The following is a 24,535-nucleotide window of genomic DNA, read 5'->3' as shown; positions in this document are numbered from 1 at the left end:
AAATCACTTATACACCACTTACACGATGCCCACCAGCCTGCTTCTCTTCCCCTCCTCCTCCCCAGAGCACTGCTCACTGAAAATGGCTCACCCTCTTCTCTTCCAGTCTGTATTTAATGGCTTTTGAACTTCAAAGAGAGGTGAGAAAACCCTATCACTTCAGCATGCAGTCAAATATGATGCAGCCACGTTGCTGAAGAACACCTACAAAATATGCTGCTAAAATAAACTCCCCTTTGAATTCTTCTTATAATATCTTTCAGAGAGCTCGGAACACACTGCCCTTCTTCCCACACAGCACTGAAGCACCTACTTCACTTTAACCAGGTACACACTCTTCTCAGAGTCGAAAGGACTCATCATGTGCTTAAAATTATTCATTTTCCTCAAGTAGTTGGTTGAATCCCAGCTTTTATATCCAGAAGTTGCACGGTAGAAATTGGAAACAGTATTCTTGGGTGGGTATTATACACACATTGGCAGATACATTCAAAAATTATCTAAGAAATCAAACTATTTATTGTTAATAGAACACGTCCGACTCCAGCAGACAGCTTTTTAAAAAATCTGAAATAAAAATGCACCTAATGTACTCTCTATGAATATGGATACTCCCCACACACTCTGTGCCTCATGTACACAATACAGCAGAGCTGAAATGCTCAAAACATAAATTGAGAATGTATGAGATCAGAATTTAACTGTGGTTTTCATAACAGCAAACTGCTGGAGCTACCTGCATATTATTAGTCTTGAAAAGCATCATGAAAATAATATTTTAACCTTTAATCTGTAACATGGTCTTTGCTAATAAAATTATCCCAGAGTCATCCAAGCACATAGCTGGTGTCAACTACTTAATATGCAGAATAAATTAAATGCCACTTACATATAGCAAAGAAATGCCCAGCTAATTTAATGCACTTTCACGCTGGTGCAGCCACACAGCAAACACAGCGGAGCTCTGTGTCTCCTCTTCAAATCCTGCAAGATTTGTGATCAACCCTTCTGCAAGAAAATCACCCAACCCACTGCTCTGCTACCCCAGCCCCTGGCAAGGCCACGGTCACCTGCTGGAAGGAGCTCTGGAAGGAGCTCTGGAAGGAGCTCTGGATGGAGCTCTGGATGGAGCTCTGAGAGGAGCTCTGAGAGGAGCTCTGAGAGGAGCTCTGGAAGGAGCTCTGGATGGAGCTCTGGATGGAGCTCTGAGAGGAGCTCTAGATGGAGCTCTGAGAGCAGCTCTGAGAGGAGCTCTGTCACAGCAGCTGCACCTTTGCAGCTGCAAAGCCCTGAGTGTGCTGCAGGGAGAGCGGTGCCACTGCTGACACCTGCAGCATCCTGCAAGGACAGGGACAGGTCCCTGGGAGAGAGGGGGACGTGCTGCACACAGCCAGCACCACCAAACCAGGCTGAGAGTGCTGCTGCTCTCCAAAGCACATCTGCTGCTGCATCTCTCCCAAGCAAAGGTCACCTCGAGGACACAAACACCCTTTATCTGCACTTCAGTCCACCTCACACCTCCTGCTCCAGAAACAAACCCTTGGCCTGACTCGCTCCTGGTGAACAGCCCGTGGAAATCAACAGAAAGACTTTGCTTTGTTTCCATCAGGCATCCAAATTCCCAATATTCCCAATCAAATACAAGGAATGCCAGGAGGGATCTTGTGCAAAAGACCATACTTACTTCTGCTTAAAGACAGGCAGGCAATAATCAACATAAAGAACATATCAACAGAGAGGAAGAACATGGAAGGTGCTGGACATCGAAAAACTTATCTGCCAAAAGTGTCTTTCACTACCTGCAGAATAAGGCTCCTGCTTCTCACTGTGGATGAACTCTTTTCGTTCATATTTGGCTCTGATCCACTGCTCCCGCAGTAATCTGGAAAAAAAAATACAGAGAGAAGGAAACATGGTCCAAGATACACTAAGAAAGAAGTCAAACAATTAATTCTTCAATGAAAGCACAAGTGTGATTCAAAAGTCTTTCAAAAATTGCATTGTACAGTCTGGAGTCAAGGGTTTCTTCTGTTTATAGCTGGACAACAATAAATCATTTCCTTGTACATCCAATTTTATTGGAAACTTATTTTAAAACAATGCACAGATTTAGCAGAGCAGCCTGTCCCCAGCCACCCACCCAATCAGCCTCTGTAAAAAATTCCCTCAGTATATGAACCATTTTAGGCCTAATTTTCTCAGGCCACATACTTCAGTGAACAGGGTGAGTAAATGAAAAATCCCAGCCCCATACAAAAGAGAGATTAGTGCCCTGAAGATATCAATACAGAAGCAGAAGGTGCTGAAAACCCATCTGGCCAAGCTCTTCCAAACTCACAACCCATAATGCCAAGTTTAAGGAAGCAGTCTATGATGCATGGCAGCAAATATGATTAAAAAGTCCTTTACTTTTAACACTGAAATAATACAGATGACCTATCCACCAAGATCACAATTTCCAAAAAGGAAAAAATACCCCAAAGACTTTTTTTTTTTTTTTAGCTATTTTATTTCAGCATGAGGGCTTGAACCAATGAAGTAACTTTGATCTGGAATATGCTGGAAGTTGCTTCAAACCATTTTTAACTGAACTTATTTCCTAATTGCCCTAGAACCCTAAATAGCCCAAGCAGGCAGATCACACTCAGAAATAAAGGCATGTGTTATCCCAGCTTCACAGCAGACATTTTGGAGCTGCCTACACTGAAGACAGTAAAAGATCCCCCAGCACTGAGTGTGTTTTGTAAAACCATCACATTTCAACACATCAACTTCTCTGCCAATGAAAACTATTCATATGCTTAATCACCTTTTCTTTTTTGCTGATTATGCAAACTAAATGGTATCTTTTCAGCAGCCACATCCCAGAAATGCTCAAAGAATATAAACATACCAACACTGCTTATGAAAATTCATCTGCAGGTACAGCAAGCACATTCAATAAATCTGCAAGACACTGTCCAGTGAGAACTGTGTGACTGGTTTCCTGGCAATAAAGGAGGAAATAATTACATAGATTTTGTTCCCCCAATTGTGTCAGCTCCTTGGTTGGGGCACCAGCCTTCTCCCCAAGGCTCAGGGAGCACCACTGCTTCCCTGGCCCCAAAACCCAGCTGTGAGCTCCTGCTGTAATACAAACAACGCACCAGGTCTGCCTCTGCCCTGCTCCTGCTTCCATGACTGATCTTCAGCTGTTACCCATCTGCCAAGTTTGACTGTGAGCTCTGAGCCCATCTCCCTCCTGCTGCCATCCTGTGCTGTGCTCTGGTCTGGTGCAACCCATCCCCAGGGGTTCAGGTGCGCTTTGTGCAACCACAGAAAGCTTGGAAGGGACCTTAAAGCTCATCTAATTCCAACTTCCCTGCCATGGGGGTGCTCAAACCCCATTCAGCACCCAAAGGGCTCCTCTGGGTCCAGCAGGATGCCTTTTCTGGATCTGATATCCACAAACACAGAAGCCTGATGACCCAAAAGGTGGCACCCAAATGCCTGTTCTATAATGCTGTCCCAAATCAGCAGAGCTACCAAAACTTAATCATAAAATCAACACAAATACTTGAATTTACTATTCTTCTTGCAATTTTTCCTGGCCAGCTGCTGTGGACAGCTTGTTATCACTGAAGCCAAACTTGGACCTTTTCAACAAGATGACTGGGGATCGAACTGGGAGGAAGAACATTCACACCACCCTCAGCTCCAGCTGACGTCAGTGGATCCAGCAGGAGCTGCAGCTGCTCCGAGTTCTGAGAGTCAGCCTTCCAGCATGGGGCTTTAAATACAGCATAAATTAAGGTTCATGTGCAGCAGTGGGAAAACTCTCCTGCTGCAGGATGCAGACTGTGCAGCAGACACCCTGCAGGGCTCATCCCTGGGGGAACATCTCCCTGCCTGCCCGGAGCGCTGCCCTCAGCATCGCTGCAGGGGCCCCAGAGCTCTTGTGCAAGAGGGCACCCCCGGGGCAGCCAGCAGGCACCACACCCCAGGGGAGCCCTGAGAAGCTGCAAAATGTTCTAGCTGGCCTCTCTCAACATCTGAACCTGAGCAGGAGTGGCTGCAATGGCAGCTCCCAGAGCACACGGAATCCAGCTGTGCCACCTTCCCAGCAGCTTCCTGGCATTCACACACTCTTCCCTTTTCTTTACCATCACAAACCCAGGCTCTTTCAGCAATAACTTCCCAAAACCCAGAACACACCAGAGAGCAGCCCACAGCTTGGACAACTCAGTGCAAGGCCACCAGCTGCAGCTTCTGCTCCAGTGGTTATTTATAGAAAGCAGAACAACTCCAGCAAAAGAAACCAAAACAAAAACCCAACCAGGACAGCGAGGAGTTCACCATCTCCCTTCCCTGCAAGAGAGAAGCTGAGCAGGGATTTCACCACATTCACTCTCTTGGACTAGATGCAATCCTGCCATAAAAAGCTGCTGGTGCTAAACCCCAGTTTCACCAGCACAGCTCCGATGAATTCATACAGGAGCAGGAATGTGTCCTGGGATCTGCAGGAGCTGAGAGCAATTCCAGGGCAGAAGATCCTCAAACCACACAGGGATTGTATGAAAACAGCCACCACTTTCAGTAGACTGCTGACCTCATCTTAATTTAAGTATATGTTCAGGGACTTCAGAAATATCTCTTTTAGTTGAAATGTACTTTTCCAGGCGTGAATAAGTGTGTATGTAACCCAGGGCAGACATCACACACCCAACACAGGAGCCTTCATCCACATCCACCTTTGACTCCAAAAGGAGTTCTGTGACCAGAAAGGACTGCAGTAGCAGCCCCCTGGTATTTTACTGCATTTCTGGTGATGGGATAATGTAGCAAATCAGCAAATATATTATTTGTGTTTGTTAAAAAAATGTAAGTGCATCATTCCTAAACTGTGGAGATGCACAGCTTTCAGGATCAACTCCAAAGGCTTTAACAGCCCACCTAAAGTCTGTCAGGCTGCTGGTTACAGGGAACTTGTCATTTTTTGGCAATTAGAATAGAAAAGTCCTTGTACTCATCAAAAACCTAGAGGCAAAAAAACCCACCAAAAAACCGAAAACACTAAGGAAATCCACATTTTCACCAAAATAAGGGAAAATTCATCCCCCAAATGGGAAAGGACTGAGCTTGACTGAGGGACAGCAGGTCCAGAGGCTGACAAAGCACTGCCAGCACCACTGCAGGCACTTGCTTGCTTTCCTGGCCACCCACATGAACACAAGGGCTCTGCCCAGGGGCCAGCGAGGAAGGTTCCAGAAGAAGCCACTGGAGCAGTTTTATCTTGATCCCACCTACTCAAAGCTCACAGCAAAAAGCACCACAGGAAAAGCTGCTCAAGCAGTTTAATATCAAACTGTGGCTGCATGGCTTCAGTGAGCTGTGTGGAGGAGGTGCTGGCCAGCCAAATTCAGTCTCCAGTTTATTTTTTTTCCCCAAGACTGATTTTTTCTTAGCTGGGCTGGTGCACTCCAGAGCACACCCACAGATGCTGCACATAGAAACCGTGGCTTTTCTGGAGACATATGACAGACAAGAAACCCCAGCCAGAGGTGAAAGTGGCCCAAAAGACATCAAACACCACACACTACCACTGCATAACTGCATCCTTGTGAGGCACCATCAGGTCCAAGAAAGACAAAAGAAATGAATGTCATCCAGAAACACCATTTCCAGAAGCCAAATTTGTAGCTTCTGGAATTTGTCAGAGGGTTTTCCAGCAAAAGCCAACATGCTTTCCACGGGCAGCTTGGTGGATGCAGCTATGCCAGGTTTCTGTCAAACAACTGCTCTAATGAAATTTTAAGTCAGAGTCCAAATTCTTTGCTCAGACTACAAGGAGAGCCACTGCAGCATAAAAAGCCTGTCTAGCTTCACACTCTCTTCCTATCTAGTAAGGTCTTGCTGTGAGGACTTGCTTTTAAAGGGCTTTGTGGAGGCATGAGACAGCTGGGGGCTTCTTCAGGCTCTCTGTGCATCACCTCAGCTTGCAGAGCCTGAGGATTGATGTGCCATCCCCCTGCCAAGAGCAGCACCCCACAGCAAGCTGCCAGAGGAGAGCAAAAAGACAGGGGTTTGGCTCTCAAGGCATAAAGCCCTTGCATTATGGATCTGAAGAAGTTAAAACTGAGTATGCAAAAGTTAAAACTGAGTATGCAAAATCACAACATTCTCAGTTAAAAGGCTAGCAGGTTCCTTTTTTTATTGATTGCTTTACATGCACTGTCCACTACACCCCAACACTATTTTTCAGAACAGTTAAACACCAATTAAAAACATGTAGGAAACAGCCTCTGTCAGAACTACCTCAACCTTGCAGCAATTTCCTTTGGAAATTAAAGGAATCAATATGAATTAACAGGTTTACAAGCTAACAGCAAAGGGAACATGAACAAGAAGAGAAAATCTTGTGGCTGGTCAGGATTGAAGGACTGGGCAGATCTCAGCACTTGGGTGACTCGAAGAATTCCCGAGGCTGAGTGCCCAGTTTGAGGCACCAAGGAGGCTCCACCACCTGGGAATGAAGTGATGAGCAGCCACTCCCAATGGCCACACTGCAGCACCTGAAACTTTACACCCAAGACTTCTGAAAGCTGTGAACAAAAAATCTGAAAACGCTTATTAATAACTATGAACCTGAGCAAATCTCAATTTTACCCCTGTGGACATTATGTAATGAAGGTTTTATATCTATAAAGTTTTTTATCTATTTATTTTATGATTTTTTATTATTTATTTCATATTTATCTATGAAATAATGGCAAAAGGAGGTGACAGAGGAGGTGGTGAGAAGTTTGCATCCCTGAGTGCCACAATACCCAGGCATGGCAGAGCAGGGGCCATGCTGACCTTCCCACACCAGACTGAGGTGATGGGCTTGGTAACTCCTCCCCCAAATGTACCAAGCTTCAAATGATAAAAAAAAAAAAAAAAAAAAAAAAATCCAGAGATCTACCAGGCAATTTTCCCTCTGCACATCTCAATCAATACAAAAAGGCACTTCAGCTAATAACTGTTGTTTTTGGACGAGTACAGGGATGACTCCTCAAGACGTGTGCCCCTCCCTGCCTGAGGTCTCCTCTCGCTGCAGATACCACAGAGCCAGCCCAGCCCAGGCCATCCCACCCTGCCCCAATCTGCTGTGCTGACAGGCAGCACCCTGAGCTGCTCTGCACGAGGAGCAGATGTAGCTCCCACTTATCCAAGCAGAGACAGGAGCAGAGCAAAGCACTGCAGCTCGCTCTCAATTCCAAGGGATGAGGCTCTGCATTCCCAAATCAAGCAACAGAAAACCATGGTAAGTGTTGGGCAGGGACAGGGATGTACTGCCAGCTCTGCAAAAGCCCAGTAAGAGATTATCTCACTTTCTTCTATCAGTTTTAAGCTAGGTAAAAGACTGAACAAAGCCTTTTTCCATTGCTTTTACTCAAGATGAGTACCTGCTGCTGAGTGGTGACTCAAAACTCTGCCATGTGCTTGCAAGGCAGCTGCCCCACAAAAATCTGTTTCACAGCTCTCCATCTGCTGCTGTGGTGTACCAAGCTGGGCCACGACCCTTTGTGACCATCCAGAGAGAGCTTTTGTGGTTTAAATTCCACACCCAAAGCTCTTTGGGCCAACATTGTGGTGGTGTGGGAATATCCCAGAGTCTGGGACTCATTTCACTGCTAGAAACTCCCCAGAGGAACAGGAGCTGGCTGCTCTGGTCACTGTCCCTGGGGCATGGATGTTGGCAGACAGAGAAGATGAGAGGAAAGGGGATTTTTTTTGTTTGTTTGTTTTGGGTTTTTTTTTGGTTTGTTGGGGTTTTTTTGGTGGGGTAATTTTTTCGCCTACAAACTTTCCCTGGGCAATTCCAGAGCACCCCTCCAACTCCTCTAACCTTTGCCAAGTGTCATGCAGAACCAGAAAGCTACAATGGGGTTTTTGAAGGATACAGAAGCCAAATCCAGCAGGCAAACACCATGAATTTCCCAAAGAGCCAACCACAATGTTGTAGACAGGAAGGAAAAAGGACAAGCTGGCACGGCAGCACTTCTTCCCTCTTGCCCCAAACTTCACAATTCTTCATGCAACCAAAGCAGAGGGATTCCAGAAACAGCATTATACAATTGAGAAGCTTCAAATGAACCAACAGCTGCCCAGGCACTGCAGCTGTCCAGCACGTGCTGCTGTTGGAATTAGAAGCACCAAAATCTCTCAGTGCTGTAGAGCTTTGGAATCATTGGTTGGAATCATTGCCAGCGCTGGATGGAGGTGTCACCCATGGCAAAGCTTCCCAGGGCTGCAGGCTGGGAACAGCTCATGCTATTGCAGTGACTGGACTGCAGCGAGGCGGGGAAAAAGCTAAATATACATCCCTGTAAAAAGCAGCACTCCCCTGCACTTGTTCAGCATGCCTCTGCTGAGAGAGCCCTGAACTAGAGAAAGAAAAGCACAACTGGGCACAGCATCCTTGAGACATTGCCTGGGTGAAATGTGCCCACAGTGCTGATCCTGCAGCAGTGCCAGGAGATTCTCTGCTCCTCTGAGAGGTCACATCCATCCCACTGCATCCTGCTGTTATGGCAGGGACCCAGCAGGGCTGGTCCAGAGAGCCCCTGCCAGAGCAGAGCCCCAGGCTGAGCACAGGAATCAGCCATGCAGGGAATTGTCCCAGTGCAGAACAGGCACAAGAAGCCTGGACCAGAAAAGGGTCAGAAATTAATCTTCTTGCTGTTCCCAGGAAGACTGGCCTCACCTCATCCTCCCAGGGAATCAGTAAATAACCAAAAAGAAAGAACAAAAATCCTTTCAATGCCTTGCTCCAGCTCCTCACAGGTTCCCAGCCCAGCACAGTGATGCTCCTTCAGCCATGGGCATGGGCTGTGGATGGAGTGGCTGCCCCAGCAGGGTCCCTGTGAGCTCACACAGCCCTGTCAGGGTCCCTGTGAGCTCAGAGAGCCCAGCAGGGTCCCTGTGAGCTCACACAGCCCAGGCAGGGTCCCTGTGAGCTCACACAGCCCAGAAGGGTCCCTGTGAGCTCAGAGAGCCCAGCAGGGTTCCTGTGAGCTCAGAGAGCTCAGCAGGGTCCCTGTGAGCTCAGAGAGCTCAGCAGGGCTGTGGCTGGAGCTGAGGCACTGCCTGGCAGAGCTCCCCAGGGTGACACAGCTCTGCAGGATGGAGGGAGGAACAGCAGAGCACAAGGCTGAGCTGCACTGGCCAAGCAGGACACACCACCCGAGCACCGAGGCAGCCACAGACACTGCTGCCAGCCCCACGGCAGCAGGAATGGAAATGCTCCTGGTCCCAAAGCTGCCTGAGAGCAGGAGCAGCTCCTGCTGCCTCTGACTGTGCAAGGAGGGCCAGGTGTGACTGGCAGCCGGGTCTCAGGACACCCCAAGCTGCCAGGCTCCTCCAGCACGAGCTCTGCACACCTCGGGCAGGGAGAGGCCATGGAAAGAACCAGGCCATGGAAAGAACCAGAACTCTGCTCCTGCGCAGCCTGAGTGCCATCAGATAGGCAGCATCTAACTGAACTTACCTGAGACTTGGGAGTAAACAGAGTCAAAATCCCCTAGAATTGTGTTTCTCCTACCAATCTTGCTTCTCCAACCCCAACACGACAAGCACATACAAGTCCCAAAATGGCACAGCCAAACTGCTGGGATTCTGGAGCTCAGAACATTGCATAAAGGGATGCTTTTATCTTGTCAGGCCAGGCAGCTCCACTCACACAAAAATTAAAAAAACACCTTAGTGCACAGCAGGGCTGGACCCTAAAAGCCAAATTCAGTCCATCCCCTTGCACCTTGGATGGTTCAGCACGTTCTGGCTGCTCAGCTCCTTGCTCCACAGAGATTCCATCCAGATTCCTAGGGAGGTTCCTCCACACTGCATGGGAGACACAGCCTTTCAGCTGCCTCCATGGAGGAGATTATTTGTCATCTAGGTGAAAAAAACCCAAAAAAACAACACAAACCCCCAGTATTTTTGCATTACAAATGACCCAGCACCTCACACAGCAGATTAGCAAGCTCTGCCGTGATGCAGAAGGGGGATTTGGAAAGGCAGAGGAAATCAATGGGTAGAAATTGGCATTCTTGCAGCTCTAGAAACTTGGAAGAGCCTGGGGAACAGACAAACTATTGACTCCCCTGCATCATCTCAACTGTACTTATTAAATAAGATCCCACACGTAGCATAAACTCTACCATATGTGTGCAGAAGGAAAAACATTTTCAGGATCTTTTATAAATGAAACCTCCACTGTGGCAAAAAAAAAAAAAAAAAAAGTCTTAAGCTAAAACTAATGTATTACAGAGGCTGCAGCTGCACAAACAAATAAATGTTGTTTACCAGCAGAGGTATTTACTTACTGGCAGTCAAGATACGTTGGTTTATAATAAAACGGTGGCATTTTAGATTCATATTTTGCTTTTGCTACATTGTTTCCATTCGAGGCCATAAACTGTAAAAAGAGAGAAAAAAACCAAAGAATTAAGGAAATGTTAACAGTATTTTCTTTCATTCTCTTTTACTTCTACAGAGCAATGAAATTATTGGGATGGGGGACCTGTTCTCTTACTGAGAGGTTTGCCCAGGGCTGTGCACAGAAGGGTTGCTGCAAATAAATATTGGTTATTATTGCTAGGGGTCCTACAGCTTAAAATGATGCTGAGGACACGTCCCAGCCCGACTTGCATGACCCCCACAGGAGCAGGAGGCAGCACACAGTGGCATTTCCCCCTCAGGAATGGATCCCAGGAATCCAAGGTGGGGATTAGGTACCCAGAGGGAAAAACCTCCCACTGGCTTTTAGGCTCCATGTGTTACAGCTCCAGCAGGGTGATAGCCTCTGACAACACATCCTGTGCCCCAGTTCACATCACTTGTGCCAAAAGGATGAGTTTGTTTTTGCAAAGTCATTGCAGCTACCTCAGGAAGGAGCTTGAAGTGCTAGACAAATAAATAAATAAACAAATAAATACATAAAAGTTCTATCTCCCCTGAAAGCCCTCCTTGTCAATAAATAAATATATAATGTTTCTATCTCCCCTGACAGCCCTCCTTTTCTTCTAATACACAAATAGCTGGTTGAGAACTCAGCAAAGAAAACTACTTATTTCCTTATTCATATATTGTGCTTATTGAAATTCACTTTATAGGTGTACAAACCCCATTCTTTTCCAGGCAGCCATGCTAAATACATTTTGGTTTGTGTCAAATGCCAAGCATACAAACAGAACAAGCAGCTAAGCTTTTTAAAATTTTTTTTTATTACTGTCATGGTTTTGAATTTCTCACATTTACATATTCAATCTATTCCCCAAAAAAATATCAGGGAAGGAAAAACCCATGCAACACTAAGGCCTATTGTCAAAAAATACACAACTCCATGGGGCGCAGCTTTCAGAAAAACCTCAGCTCTACACAGAGAAGACAGAAATCAATGACTGGTGGAGTTCTTCATGCCTTTGAAGACATCAGCAGTCAAAGCAGAAAGGTTTCCTGGGTGCCTTTAGCAGCACCACTCAAATCCAGGCTGGTGTGGGGCATAAATAGAGAGAATTTATAATGTCAGGGTTTGGTTTTTCAAGCTGTGAATTCAAGAGGAGCAAAGCCAGAGAGAGCTGAGCTGGGTAGGGGGGATGGCAGACCAGAGGTCTAGTCTAGACTAGAAATAATGTGAGAAACAAGAAAAGACAATTCATTAACAATTAGTATTTTTTAGATGCTATTTCACTGACATCTTTATAGGGGTGGGGAAACCTTCAGAATCCTTCACTAAATGGATGCTCTACTCCAACCAGCACCACCAATCATTGACTCACTCAAATAATGGTGCTGCCCCAAAATTCACTGTTTTGTGTGAAGACATGAAAATTTATTTTCATGTTTGATAAGATGTTTCTTATCTCTGCTGCAGGTTTTTGAGGGATTGGGGTCTGTGATAAGCCAAGGCTGGGGATCATTGGCATTATCCATCACATCCCTGAGCTGAGAATTTGTGCTGGAGAGCAGAGAAGGACCATGATGTGTTTGGGGAGCAACACAGCCACTGACAGCCCCAAAGCCCTTAAAAGGCTCTGGAGAAGCATCCCTGCAGCTGTGGGTGCTGGAGAAAATTTATAATGTGAGGGTTTGGTTTTTCAAGCTGTGAATTCAAGAGGAGCAAAGCCAGAGAGAGCTGAGCTGGGTAGGGGGGATGGCAGACCAGAGGTCTAGTCTAGACTAGAAATATGTGAGAAACAAGAGAAGACAATTCATTAACATTTAGTAATTTCTGCATGCTATTTCACTGACATCTTTATAGAGGTGGGGAAATCCTTCACTAAATGGGTGTTCTACCCCAACCAGCACCACGACCTCCTTCCCACATTCATTATCTAGGCACACTTCCCAAAATCCCTGTCACCATGATATTTTATGAAAAAGCCTTTGCTAGGATTTTTTCCTCCTGAGGAGCTGAAGGCCTCAAGAAAGAAATGTAGACAATAACTATGTGCTGCGGTGGGATGCAACAGGTGCAGCTGTGATTGGTGCATGTTGGTTGTTTCTAATTAATGGCCAATCACAGATGCAGCCACATCAGATTCTAAGAGTCAAGAGTTTTTGTTATTCATTCTATTCTTATTCTTTCTAGCTTTCTGATAAATCTTTTCTCTCTATTCTTTTAATACAGTTTTAATGTGTCCTTTTAATATAATACATATCATAATATAATAAACCAGCCTTCTGAACGGAGAGTCAGAGCTCGCGTCTCCACACATAGAACATCAAACACAACAAATCCCATTTCTTGTGGAAAGAAGGGCATCTCCAGGGAGGGTTCCACAGGGAAGAGCCCAAAGGCCTGGTCTGGCCCCTGGCAGGGCAGGGGCACCTACCTCCACCTGGGCATCGTCCCAGTCGTCCAGGCGCACCGACTTGACCCGGCTGACCTGCGGGATGCCGCGGTGGATGCCCGAGCAGCTCAGGCAGATGAAGATCCCGAGGCTGTGCGACGCCCAGTCCGGGTCTGCAAGCAAGAAGGAAAAGGGAGAATTGTACTTGACTGATCTTTTGGATGCAGGGAAGCAGGAGGAAGAGACAGGGCGTGGCAGGGGAGTTCAGGAGTCAACAGGTCTGATGTACCCGAGTCTAAAAGCATCAGATAAATAGACAAGGAAAATAAATGTTCTGTTGATAGGAATACAAATTAAACTAACCATTAGCAGATCTGCAATCCCCAATGCAGCTGTTATTCTCCAAACCCCAATATACAGACAGCTACATGTGCCCAAGACCTCCATAGCTCACTCCATGCTCACACAAAGAGAAGAGGGGAATATCCTTCTTTCATGAGGAAATTCCACCCGAACACTGCATGGAACAGAAACTACATCAGCCCAGGGAAGACACTGTGCTGCTCCCTTCTAATTTATTTATTACATGTGCTCCACACAGAGACTTTCCTCCCACAGCTGCAGCTCCCACAGCAGCCCAGCCCTCCATGCCAGGAGGTTTCCAGCCCTTGCCTCAAAGGAAAAATGCTGCCAGTGGTAGCTCTGTACTTTCTCTGAGCAAAACCACGCACTGTTTACAGCCCCGGGCTGACATCTCACACAAAGCACTGTAAACACAGTCCCTTGCCTCCAAATTCCTCCCTGGGAGAAGCACTGCCCGAAGCAGGGAGACAGAGGGACAGGAGGAGGGCAGGGGCCAGGAGCAGGACACATCCAGCAGTGTCCCTGGCACTGCCTTGCCAAGAAAGCCAATACAGGGATCTTTGTTTGAACTCCAAGGCAAATGTCAGCGCCTGCGGCTCCAGCTGCGCCCCAGCAGAATGAGCTTCACTGCAGGTCACCCAGCCAGACAAAAACCCTCCATCCTCCCCAAATCCCCGGGCTGGGAGCCCCTCAGCTGACCCATGGCATCAGGCTGGGTAAGGGCAGGTCTTCCCCTCCCACAGCCCCTCATCATCCTTTTATTCCCCCACTGTGATCACCCTGAACCTCACTGCCCACAGCACAGCAATTATTTACACAAGGCAAGGGAACGTGCTTCCTCCTCCTAATCCATATTTAATGCCCTGGCTGTGTCAGGGCAGGGAGCAGGCTGGCATGGGGCAGCTCAGCTCCTGAGGGGTAACCAAGGGCTGCAGGGACAGCCACCAGCCCCATCCAGCACACCCTAGGGAAGAGCAATTCAGCTCTCCAGAGGCGGCTCTGCTCAGATGAAAACCCCAGTGCTAAATGAGGATTCTCACCAGACACAGCTGGGTGCCCACATGGGAGAGGGGAGCAAATTCCCTAGCTGACAGCAGACACAAAGGTGGGGTTTTTCCTATTTCACATGGTGTCCTGTCCTCACCAGAGACCCCAGTGCTACAACTCAAGCCTGGTGATGGTAGTTTGTACAAAACCAGTCAGTTCAAGTACAAAACCAGTCAGGTTGATCTAAGGGCCTGGTGCTGCCCACCCTGCTGCTTCCACAAGCACTGGGTGACTCAGCTCCACGCCCCATCCCAGATTATGCCCCCCACTCATTCCCACCTCAAAGACCTCAAAGCCAGTTATTGGGCTGTAGGCTGGCAACAAGAATCAAGAGTTTTGCATGCTCAGGCACTTTCTGTGCTCTAACTCATAATGCCATCCTCTCTCATCCCAAAACATGTTTGTAACCAAAGCCTGGAACCCTCCAAACTTCCTGCCAGAAAAACATCCACAGGTTCAGCACTGCTGAGGGGTCCCAAAGGGTGCAGGTCAGGCAAGGTGACAGCAGCAGGTCTCATGTTCACGGAGCCATCACTGCCCTTAATGCAGAGGATCAGACACATGGTCAGAGGGTCCAGAGGACAGAGCTGTGGCAGTGTGAGGAAGCTGTGGCAGTGTGAGGAAGCTGAGGCAGCAAAGCTTGGAGCTGGGTCCCTGGGCTCAGCACAGCCACTCCAGGATAACTGAGCTTCAATCCTTCCCAGAGCAATGAGATCTGATCAAAGCACTGCCCAACCCAGGGAAACAGGTCTCAAAGTATGCACTGGCCAATAAAACATGATTTATTGGGAGTCCCAATGCCTCTTTAATGTTACCAGATTTATCTCGGGCATGCAGGTGGATTTCTTCATGCTGTCTGCAGTTTTGTGGAGTCAGGCTTCCAAAGTCCTGCCCAGGAGGTAACCCCTCCCCTGCCTGCAGTGCTGAGTGTGACAGGACCAGAAGACTGCACACCTTCCCCAGCCTGGGAGGGGGACACAATCTGCTGGAGAAACATCCTGCAAGAAGATCCTGGAGGAGACTCCAGCTGCAGTGGCCACCAAGTCAGCTCATATCCAAGCTGTCTCTCCTTGGCATGTGCAAACAGCACCTCAAGCAACAGGTTTCAGTCACACCTGGGCTTTAGAGCATCCTCCCCACACCAACAGGCTCTTCTGCAGACCAGACTCTTAAACATGCTTCCCCCTGCTCCACACCTTGGCAAGCCTTGTCTAAATAAGCAAACAAGAGCTGGATTACATCCCAGGGTACATACACACACCTGCATCCCATCGTGCACACAGGGTCACCCACGTGTGGCTGCCAGAGGGTGACAGTCCTTCAGAGGAGCAGAGACAACGGGGTCAGTGGTGACCCAGCCCTGAAGGGATGCTCTCAGCTTGTTCTTATAACCCACAGCCAGTGGCCATCTCCTCCTGCTCACCTTCCCTTCAGCATTTCCCCTCCTGCCTAGACCCAAATCCGTGCCCACCCAACACCACCAGTGCCCCACACAGATTTCAAGGAGCACCACGACAGAGATGCACATTTCACCTGCCCCACCAGACCTGCCCCCAGCCACTCACAGCTCAGCCAGGTATTAATAATTAATAATATCCTCCTCACTGCTCTTCTGGTGTCAGAAAGATGTCTTTTGTGGCAAGGGTGGGTGGAGGAACTGTGGATGCTCAGCTGGTTGTGTGATGATCTCCAGTCACAGCCCAAAACCACCCACATGTGGCAGCTGGGTTTAGTCCCAAAGGAAACACCAGGCAGGAGGAGAGCTCAAAGACCTCAGGTACTGACTTAGCCCCATCCAAAAAATTGCTGGGTAGTGAGAACCCCCAGAACAAACTGATCTGCCAGGGCGAGTCTCTCTGAAATGCCACTGTCACCATAATTTGAGATTTCTCACGGCTCTTGCTCTCCTGGCTGAGGACATCTAACAGAAAGCAAGGCAGCCCAAACCTTTGCAGGCTTCAGCTGAAAGCCAAAAGGAATTTCTCAGCATCATCTGCACAAACCAAAGGATTACAGAGCCATGCAGGCCCTCGGGCTCGTGCTGCCCTGTGACCTCCCCGTGGCCAGGAAGCAGGGGGTGGAGGACTCCCCAACTCCAGCTGCTGGGGACTGCCAACGCTGCTTCCCCTTGTCCCCACTCCCTGCACTCGTGACCCCGTTTTCAAAGAAGCCCAGGGAGGAGACAGCCACACCCCATGTCTGCAGGGACTGGTGACACAGCAGCCAGGGCTGCAGGGATGCTTCTCCAGAGCCTTTTAAGGCCTTTGGGGCTCTCAGAGGCTGTGCTGCTCCCCAAACAGATCATGGTCCCTCTCTCTGCTCTCCAGAACAAATTCTCAGCTCAGGGACATGGTGGATAACGCCAGTGATCCCCAGCCTTGGCTTATCATGTCGCTCTGATTTTTTAAGATTCTCTAAACCTTCTGACGTTTACATCCTTGTAGCAAACTTTCTCACACACTTTCTGTAAATAACTTACTGTTTTGCATTCTTTTATAGAGGAGAAATTCAATGGACTGTTGGTTTGTCCAGTGTCATTGGAGAGGTGGCACTTTCACCCCCCAAGCCACTGTCACTTTTGGAAATCTGTAAGTGTTGGAGTCACAAAATAAACTTCCCCTTTTACCTTGAGAACAGCAGCGTGATTCGCATCGTGTCCTACAGTGACATCATCACAGACCCCAGTCTCTCAAACAACTGCACCAAAGATTAGACAACATCTTATCAAACATGAAAATAAATTTTCATAAGTGTCTTCACACAAAACAGTGAATTTTGGGGCAGCACCATTAGTTTAGTGAGCCAGTGACCCCGGGGTGCACGGCTGGCAAGTGGAGGCCTCCACAGAGAGGTGAAGTCCACCTTGCTGCTGGACACTTCAACAGCTGCAACACCTTCTCCATGCTGGGCATTACTGAGAGCTCAGTAATTTTATTATTCTGTCTGGGCACCTGCCAAAAAAGTGCAATGAAATGGCAATATGTCATGACCTGGGCTTTTTGGGCATTGCTCGAAAAAGATGATTTTTTTCCTAAGCCTCCCGAATTTTGAGCAAACAGCAGTGAAGCCTAATGAAAACTCTCCAGCATGCCTAAGTTCCACACAAATTACTTTATTCCATTATTTCAAGCCAAAAGGAATAAAAATGAACGAGGAACAACGGGAACATTAAACCAAATACACTGCTGTAAGTGCAGAAAGACTCTTATCCTGAATGACCAATTCCAGCCCTAAAAGGCTTTCACTGCCCAGTGTGGTAGAGATTCCTGGTAACTTATAAACAGATCATAATGCCTTTCAAAATAAAGACGTGAGTCAGCTTCATTTTAAAAATTAAAGAAACAAACAAAGCTAAACTAAGCTCAGGAGAAGGGCACTGGGCTGGTATTTTCCCATCTTATTCATCTGAAAGCAAAGGCAAAGCCAGAGATTAGAGAAGCACCCAAAACAAAACTAAACCACTTGGGCAACACAGCTAAATTCAGAAATTAACTTGTCCCCCCTGCCCTTTTTACCACCACAAGCCTCAGGAAAAGCCAGCACAGTGAACCATGAACACCACAGCTTGAACCCAGCATTCCTGAACTTGGGGAAAAAGAAAAAAATGAAGTCTAGACACAGAAAATATTATGGAAGAAAAAACAACATAAGACACAGGACAACTTATAGAAACCAGAGATGAGAAGCTGGATGGTAATGGAATTTTTAAAAAAATAAATAATCAGTATTTCCTGTATCCAGAATATAAACATGGGGTTCCAGTTTGAAAATCCCTAAATGCCATCAGTCCAAAATCCCATGAAGCAGAGCAGCAAGAGGCTCAAACCAGACAAGAGCAAGAACTCAGAGTCCCAAAATTTGGATGCTCATGCTCCACCTTTTGCCTTAAACTACACTTATCACTACCTATAGCACAATATGATTACCAAGGCAAACATCTGAGGCCAATGCACAGCAACACATCCCCAAGCCATCCTTCAGCACACCAATGATGGCCTGACCCTGCTGCACCCCTGCCACCCCAGCTGGGTGGGATGCAGATTCACTGGATTTTCCTGAACCCACTCCTGGGGTGATAAAGAGGTCTGCAGGCAGACAAAGCCTCTTTTACCCTGCACTAGAAATGTGACTCGTTGATACAGGGTAGAACCGCAGGGATTTCAGTGCAATCCACACAAGCACAAAGGCTTTCCTGCTTGCTGCTCATTTCCTCCATGCCCCAGACAGAGAACCTCGTGTTCAGCACCGAAGTTCTGCAGCTATTTACTCTGGGGAAGGATCAGGAGGCTGATAAACAGACCCCGGTCATGCATGTTGAAAAACAACAATAAAAGAGTTAACACTGAAGTCAAACCACCTCCCACCAACTCTCCTCTCTAAGTAGGAAAATTTTTCAGTGAAGGCACTAAACTTGCCAAGGTCCTTTAATTCAGCTGGCAGGTCCCACAGCCCCCTCTCGCTGTCTGCAGCCCACGACTGTGCTGCAGCCCAGGCACCAGGGCCGGACAAAAACCACCATCACATTAAACCTCCTTTGTTCCAAAAAGCCCTTTTTCCCCTGCAGAAAGTGGCATTGAGCTAAACACAACTGCTGTGGGACTTTCTAATTTATTTTTTTTTCCTTCTTACCCATCTGCTTACAGCTGGAGAGAAGGGACAAAAAAAAAAAAAAAAAAAAAAAAAAAATTCAGTATTTAAAAGAGGACAATGGAGGTGCAGGAACAAGTTTCCACTTTGAGCTGGATGATGAAAATCCCGTTTCACGCCATTAGAGCAGCAGAGCTCTGGAGCCATTTTCCAGTGGGAGGCAGAGGGGCAGGAGAGGGAAGAGCGGCGAGGCAGAGCCCCATCACTCCCCGAGGGCAGGGGCAGCCCTTGGCAGGACCCAAAACTCAGTCGCCTTCCCCATCTGGGATTTCAGGAGCAGAGGTTGCAAGGAGGAAGGAGAGGGCTGAGATCAAAGCAGTGCCCTCCTCAATCCCGAGAAAATCAAGGGACCCCCAGCGCTCAGGGCTTCCCTCTAATCACCGCCCTCACTCGCTGACATCCAGGGAGTGGAAAAGCTTCACCTGCTGTAGAACTGAGAAGGAAAAGGTGTTTACAAGCACCTCGGCCACCCTCAGGCTTCCAGAGGGTTCTGTCACACCAGAACAGCAGATCTGCTCGGCTCTGCAGCACAAAGCTCCAATTCCAGACTCCCCTCCAGCATGAGCCTTCTGCTCTTCCTCCATCCTTCACCCCCTCGGGGCCTCAGGCACAGAGGCCAGTGTTAGCCAGGATCCATGTCCCAGTAATCCATCCCAAATAAGAAAGATAAAATGATAACAAGCCATGTAAACTGCTGCTGGAGGGTTTAAACTGCAGGATTGCTTTGATGGGATTTCCATTTCTGTCTTCAGAGCCTCTCTGTCCTCCTACAATGTAAAATAATTCTCACTCCATGGAAACACGAGCCTAAGTCATAGAAAAATAAAGAGAGAAATACTCAAGGTCTTGTTATGTCCTGAGATAACCATCCGTCTTATGATGTGAGGAAAGATTGCCTGAGACAAAGAATCATTTAGAAAAAGAAAAGGCTGAACTGCCACATTAGTCTTGACGAAAAAAAGATTATTCTAATGCACAGAGAGCCATTACACACCAGCAATTCAGCAACATTGCTCAGTTTGCACTCAAGACTGCATTTACCATGCTGTCTTCACTGAGAAAGCACAGCTTTAAACCCACAAAAAACACCACACCGAGGACACAGAAGTGTGTAATGACAGGACCCAAAGCCCCATCTAATGATTTTATTAGTGGCTCCTACCCCAGAATTCAGTCCCAAAGATGTAACCAAGGCAGTCTCATTATGCATTACAGATCGATGACACTTTTTGCAACTGAATGCCTTTTATTCAAAACAACATTTCTTTGCAATTTAAGGTTTTATAAAAATGCAATTAACAAAAACCTAAAAAAAAAAATTCCAAACACAAAAAACCAGCAAGTGAAAAATGTAATCTCTCAGTTATTTTACACTCTGATTTTCACTTTCTACTTTAGCATCCTTCCTGCATTCCCAGCTGCCATGGCCAGACTGTTCTGTCCACCTCAGACATCCCTCAAAATCTGTTTGAAACCCCTGGTTTCGCACAAGAGATTTTTTTTTTTTTTTTTTTGCCAGACATACACACAGGTCCTGGGGAAGACCCAGATCTGACTTTCCTGAGCACCACACTCAACAGCCCATTCCCACCCAGGTGCAAGTGCCCATCCTGTGCAGTCACCAGGGGAACACACCTTGGGCAGCACAGCCTTACAGGGCTGGGCCACTTCAATAATCCTCTGTCATGATAAAGTGGCAAATTCTGGCAAAGCAGCAGGTTGTGCCCAGATGTCCCCAAGGACATGGGGTGATCCTGCAGGGGATGAAGTTATTTACCCAGCCCAGGAGGAGAAGCCTCCCTTGATGCCCCATGTCTGTCCCTGGCTTTGACTTTTGTATGGTCACAGCTCAGCCCAGCGATGCCATGCTGAGAGCTCCACTGCACCAGGGGTTTGTGACAGGACACAGAATACCTGGGACAAGCTGTGGCTTCAGGGCTCTGGCTACTGAGCCTCTCCCAAATGCCAAAGCAGTAACAAAAGAAAATAACCCTTTTTGACAGCAGGGAAGGAAAAAAAAACAAACAAACTTTCACTGGCTGGCTGATTTCTCGAACAAATATTTTCAAAAGAAAAAGAAAACCCAGCTGGCTTCCAAATACACAAATTAAAGCAACTAACAGAATTTTCCACTGTTACATTTCCAACCCATCCTATTCTTTGTTAGGAGCATCCCTGAGCTAAATGGCTCCCTCTTATCATGGATCTCATGGATCCTGTACTAACAGAGTATTTCAGGGAAAGGCACTCACCCACTCAAGAAACAGCAATAGCAAACCCTGATCTTTAGCTTCCTCCCAGCTGTACCAGATCAGCCCTATGGTGATACTCACATGTGGGCAAGCACAACTCTGCCCTGCTTCCCTCATCTTCTGTTCATTCCACACCCTCCCTCTTCCTTCCTGCTCACTTCATTTTTCCTGCTTTGGTACTTTTCCAGTGTCAGCTGCCACCTTTATCTTTTTGTGCATCCCACTTCTCAGCAAAGAACATTTTTGCACCCCTTTCTGGAGGCTCTCTGGATACTTATCCTGCCTCTGCTGCATTACCTCATCCCCAGAAAGAGCTGGCCTGCCACACCTGCCCAGCCTGAATAACTGAATTCAGGCTGAATATTTTCTATCCTACCTACGGACACAAGTTATTATCTTGTGTTAAGTAACCCAGGGCATCTCAAGTTTATTGTCACTCCCAGGCAGACGAGCACATTACAGCACCATGAATAGCTCTCGTTTGCCAAAGAACCTGAAGCAAAGTAAAGAAATTGGGTTGATGAACAGGGAGGTGGTCCTAAGGAATAATGCCATGAGGGTTCAGAAGAGGCTGAATGATGTTATATAGCACACCCTGACTTACAAAAGACACTGGCCCAAATTCTCCTCTCTGACTTTCAGATTCACTGAGACATCTCTGTATGCAAATGTCACCAAAACCGAAGTATGGTTTTGTTGTTCTACAAGCCCTTTAACAACAACCTCCTTATCCTGATATGAGCTATTTTATTGACCTACAGCTCCATCTCCACCCTGGTGATGCTGAGAAACTTCCCATTTTTCCTGGGGGCTTTACGTTCTACACCCACAGGGTGAAGGAGAACCACCCTGCTGATCTGAACGGCCCAGGTTTGTAAAGTTTTCTCCAGGAAGGAACAATTTAGGCAGACACCTACACGGGGAGCCCAAGCTGTGCTCTGCAAGACACCTCCGAGGTGGGCTGGTACAGGCAGACAGCAGCAGCCGGCAGCAGATGGGTGGGAGCAGGCAGAGCAGCGCGGCGCTGCAAAGCCGTTCACGCTGTGCCCAAAGTTCTTTGTCCTTTCCAGCTGGGTACCTGAGGACACAGCGCATCTGAAAGTGAGCTGCAGTGTCCTGGGATGCAGATTAGGGATGTAAAACCACTGGGAATGGCATGAGCGGGATAGCGGTATCCAGTAGATCTTGGCATCCTAAACAAATCAATAGCTGGGAAAATAGGGCTCAGCTGGATAGAGGCTGAGAAGGACATCCTTTCTACACCCCTCCTCAGAGCCCTCTGGCTCAAGATAATACAAATTGAGGTTTTTCTGTAGGGTGATTTCTTTTTCGTTTTAAAAACAGGAAAGTTACTTGCTCTGCAATTTTTCTAAGGTTGTTCTCTCAAAGACAGATTCCACCACCCCACGCAGACTCTGCTCAGCAACAGCATCACGGCCCGACCCCAAAAATTCACCACCTAAAAGGCGAAGAAGACATTCCCAGCCCAGATTTTCTCCCCTCCGAGCACGAAGACGTCTACAGGCATTCCAGCCCCGCTCCCTGCGCAGCTCAGGCACCCATCGATGGCAGCCGGGCAAAGGTTGTTGGGCAGGATGTCCGCAGCGCTGCCTCCGGTTGTCCCCATGTGTTTGCTCACTGACAGGGCAGGAGCAGCCGAGGGGACACGGAGGACACGCCGCCCCCGCAGGCAGAGCCCCCTCCGCGCGGTTACCGGCCCCGGCAGCGCTGCAGCCCGCGGGGACCCGCCGGGATGACATCAGCGCTCACGGCCGGGAGAGGAGCCGGCCCGGCCCGGGGGAAATTGGGGAAACCTCGGCCGGGGCCGCTCCGCGGGGACCGCGGCAGCGCAGCGCATCCCTCCAGCAGCCCCGGAGCATCCCCGCTGCATCCCCCGCGGTGCGGAGGGGGGTCGGGCACACCCTCGGCGGGGCGCAACCCCCGCGGCTCCCGGAGAGGGCAGAGCCCCGCGTCCCGACACTACCGTGCCGAGCCGTGCCGAGCCGTGCGGTGCGGTACCGAGCCGTGCGGTGCGGTGCGGACAGGTGCAGCTGCAGCCGCCGCCCGCGCCCCCCGCCTCCCCTGCCCTTACCCGGGGCGGCGCAGTCGGCGCACGCCGCGTTCCCCGGCCGCTGGAGCAGCTCCAGCAGCGCCTTCCTGCTCCTCTCCTTCGCCATGGGGGCGGCGGGCGGCTCGGCGGGGCTGCGCTCGCTCCGCCGCGCTACGGCAGCCTCATGGCGCGGGCGGGGGGCGCTGGCGAGGCGGGCGGCGCCCGGGCGGCTCCATCNTGCCCCCGGTGCCTCCCGCCCGCCGCTGCCGGAGCCGCCCGGTGCCGCCGGTTCCGCTTCCAGCGGGCGCTGCCGGCTCCCCGCGCCGCTCGCCCGCGACCTCCAGCGGCAGCGCGTCACCGCGGCGGCCCCTACCCCCCGAGGGGGTCCCCGAGATTCAGGGCATCCCATCCCGCCGGGTGTCCCCGGCACTCAGGGGTGCCTTTCCTGGTTTAATTCCTGCCCGCGGAGGGGATGCTCCGGCGGGCGCTGACTGCGCCGCCCCGGTAAGGGCAGGGGAGGCGGGGGCGCGGGCGGCGGCTGCAGCTGCACCTGTCGCCGGTGGGAGCTGAGGGTCCTCACCTGTGCGAGGTGGCGGCTGGCAGCGACCCCAGCTCTCCCTGGGCAGGGCCTTGCCACTTAAGCACCTGCAGGTTCATGAGCAGCACGTTTGGGATGCCCCTCTGACATCAGCAGCTTTTGGGGGTACTTGTGAAGGTCTCATGAGTAGCGCCATGCACTCCAAAACACTCCTCCTTCACTGCTGTCCTTGCACATCACCACCAGCTTCCACGTCTGTGTCTTGGCAGGACTGTCCTCCAATGTCTTCCCACATTTTTCACACCTCCATGGTGACAGGGGAGTATCAAGGGGAAAACATCCCTGTGCCATCATGGGTGTCCATCTCATGCCATCTATGAAGCAAGACTCCTTGTTTTGCCAGTCAAAAACTAAAGTGTCACTCAGGGGCAGGATGTAAGAAGCTTTTGGCCAAGGAAGGGCTCAGAGCTGTGTCTCCTTAACTAAGCCCTGCTGAAACCTTCTTCTCACGTATGGGTCACCTGTGATGCTGCAATGTCCTGTTTGTGGTTCACAAGTCTCTGCTTACAAAAACAATCTTGGTTTTGCAAAGCAAATCCCCATTTAGTCACCCAACTCTGTTTCCTCCAACAAAGCAGAGCCCTCCTGCAAGCTCAGCTCATGCCATTCATGCTGCCCATGAGACTGAGGCTGTGCACGAGCATCTGCAGGAGGAGGCTGCCAGGAGCTCCTGGAAAACTTCCACAGCCAAACCACCATCTTGATCCTGCAAACATGAGGATGTGAGCAGGTTCCTGAGAACACTTTGTGGGAGAAAATAGCC

General features: G+C 48.9%; 1 protein-coding gene across 1 annotated transcript; it reads right to left on the bottom strand.

Annotated features, from left to right (window-relative positions):
• Positions 1 to 1,256: 1,256 nt before the first annotated feature.
• On the bottom strand, positions 1,257 to 23,583 carry LOC121350628 (arf-GAP with dual PH domain-containing protein 1-like). Its single transcript, XM_041462102.1, has 5 exons — positions 23,217 to 23,583; positions 12,858 to 12,988; positions 10,347 to 10,438; positions 1,800 to 1,882; positions 1,257 to 1,360 (listed from the first exon to the last, which is right to left on the bottom strand). The coding sequence occupies exons 1-5, from the start codon at positions 23,581 to 23,583 to the stop codon at positions 1,257 to 1,259; spliced, it is 777 nt and encodes a 258-aa protein (XP_041318036.1).
• Between the last annotated feature and the right edge of the window lie 952 nt (positions 23,584 to 24,535).

The sequence above is a fragment of the Pyrgilauda ruficollis genome, unplaced genomic scaffold (genome assembly GCF_017590135.1).
Source record: "Pyrgilauda ruficollis isolate IOZ18807 unplaced genomic scaffold, ASM1759013v1 scaffold16, whole genome shotgun sequence".
Classification (NCBI taxonomy): domain Eukaryota; kingdom Metazoa; phylum Chordata; class Aves; order Passeriformes; family Passeridae; genus Pyrgilauda; species Pyrgilauda ruficollis.
This window is presented reverse-complemented; position numbering and strand designations above follow the sequence as displayed.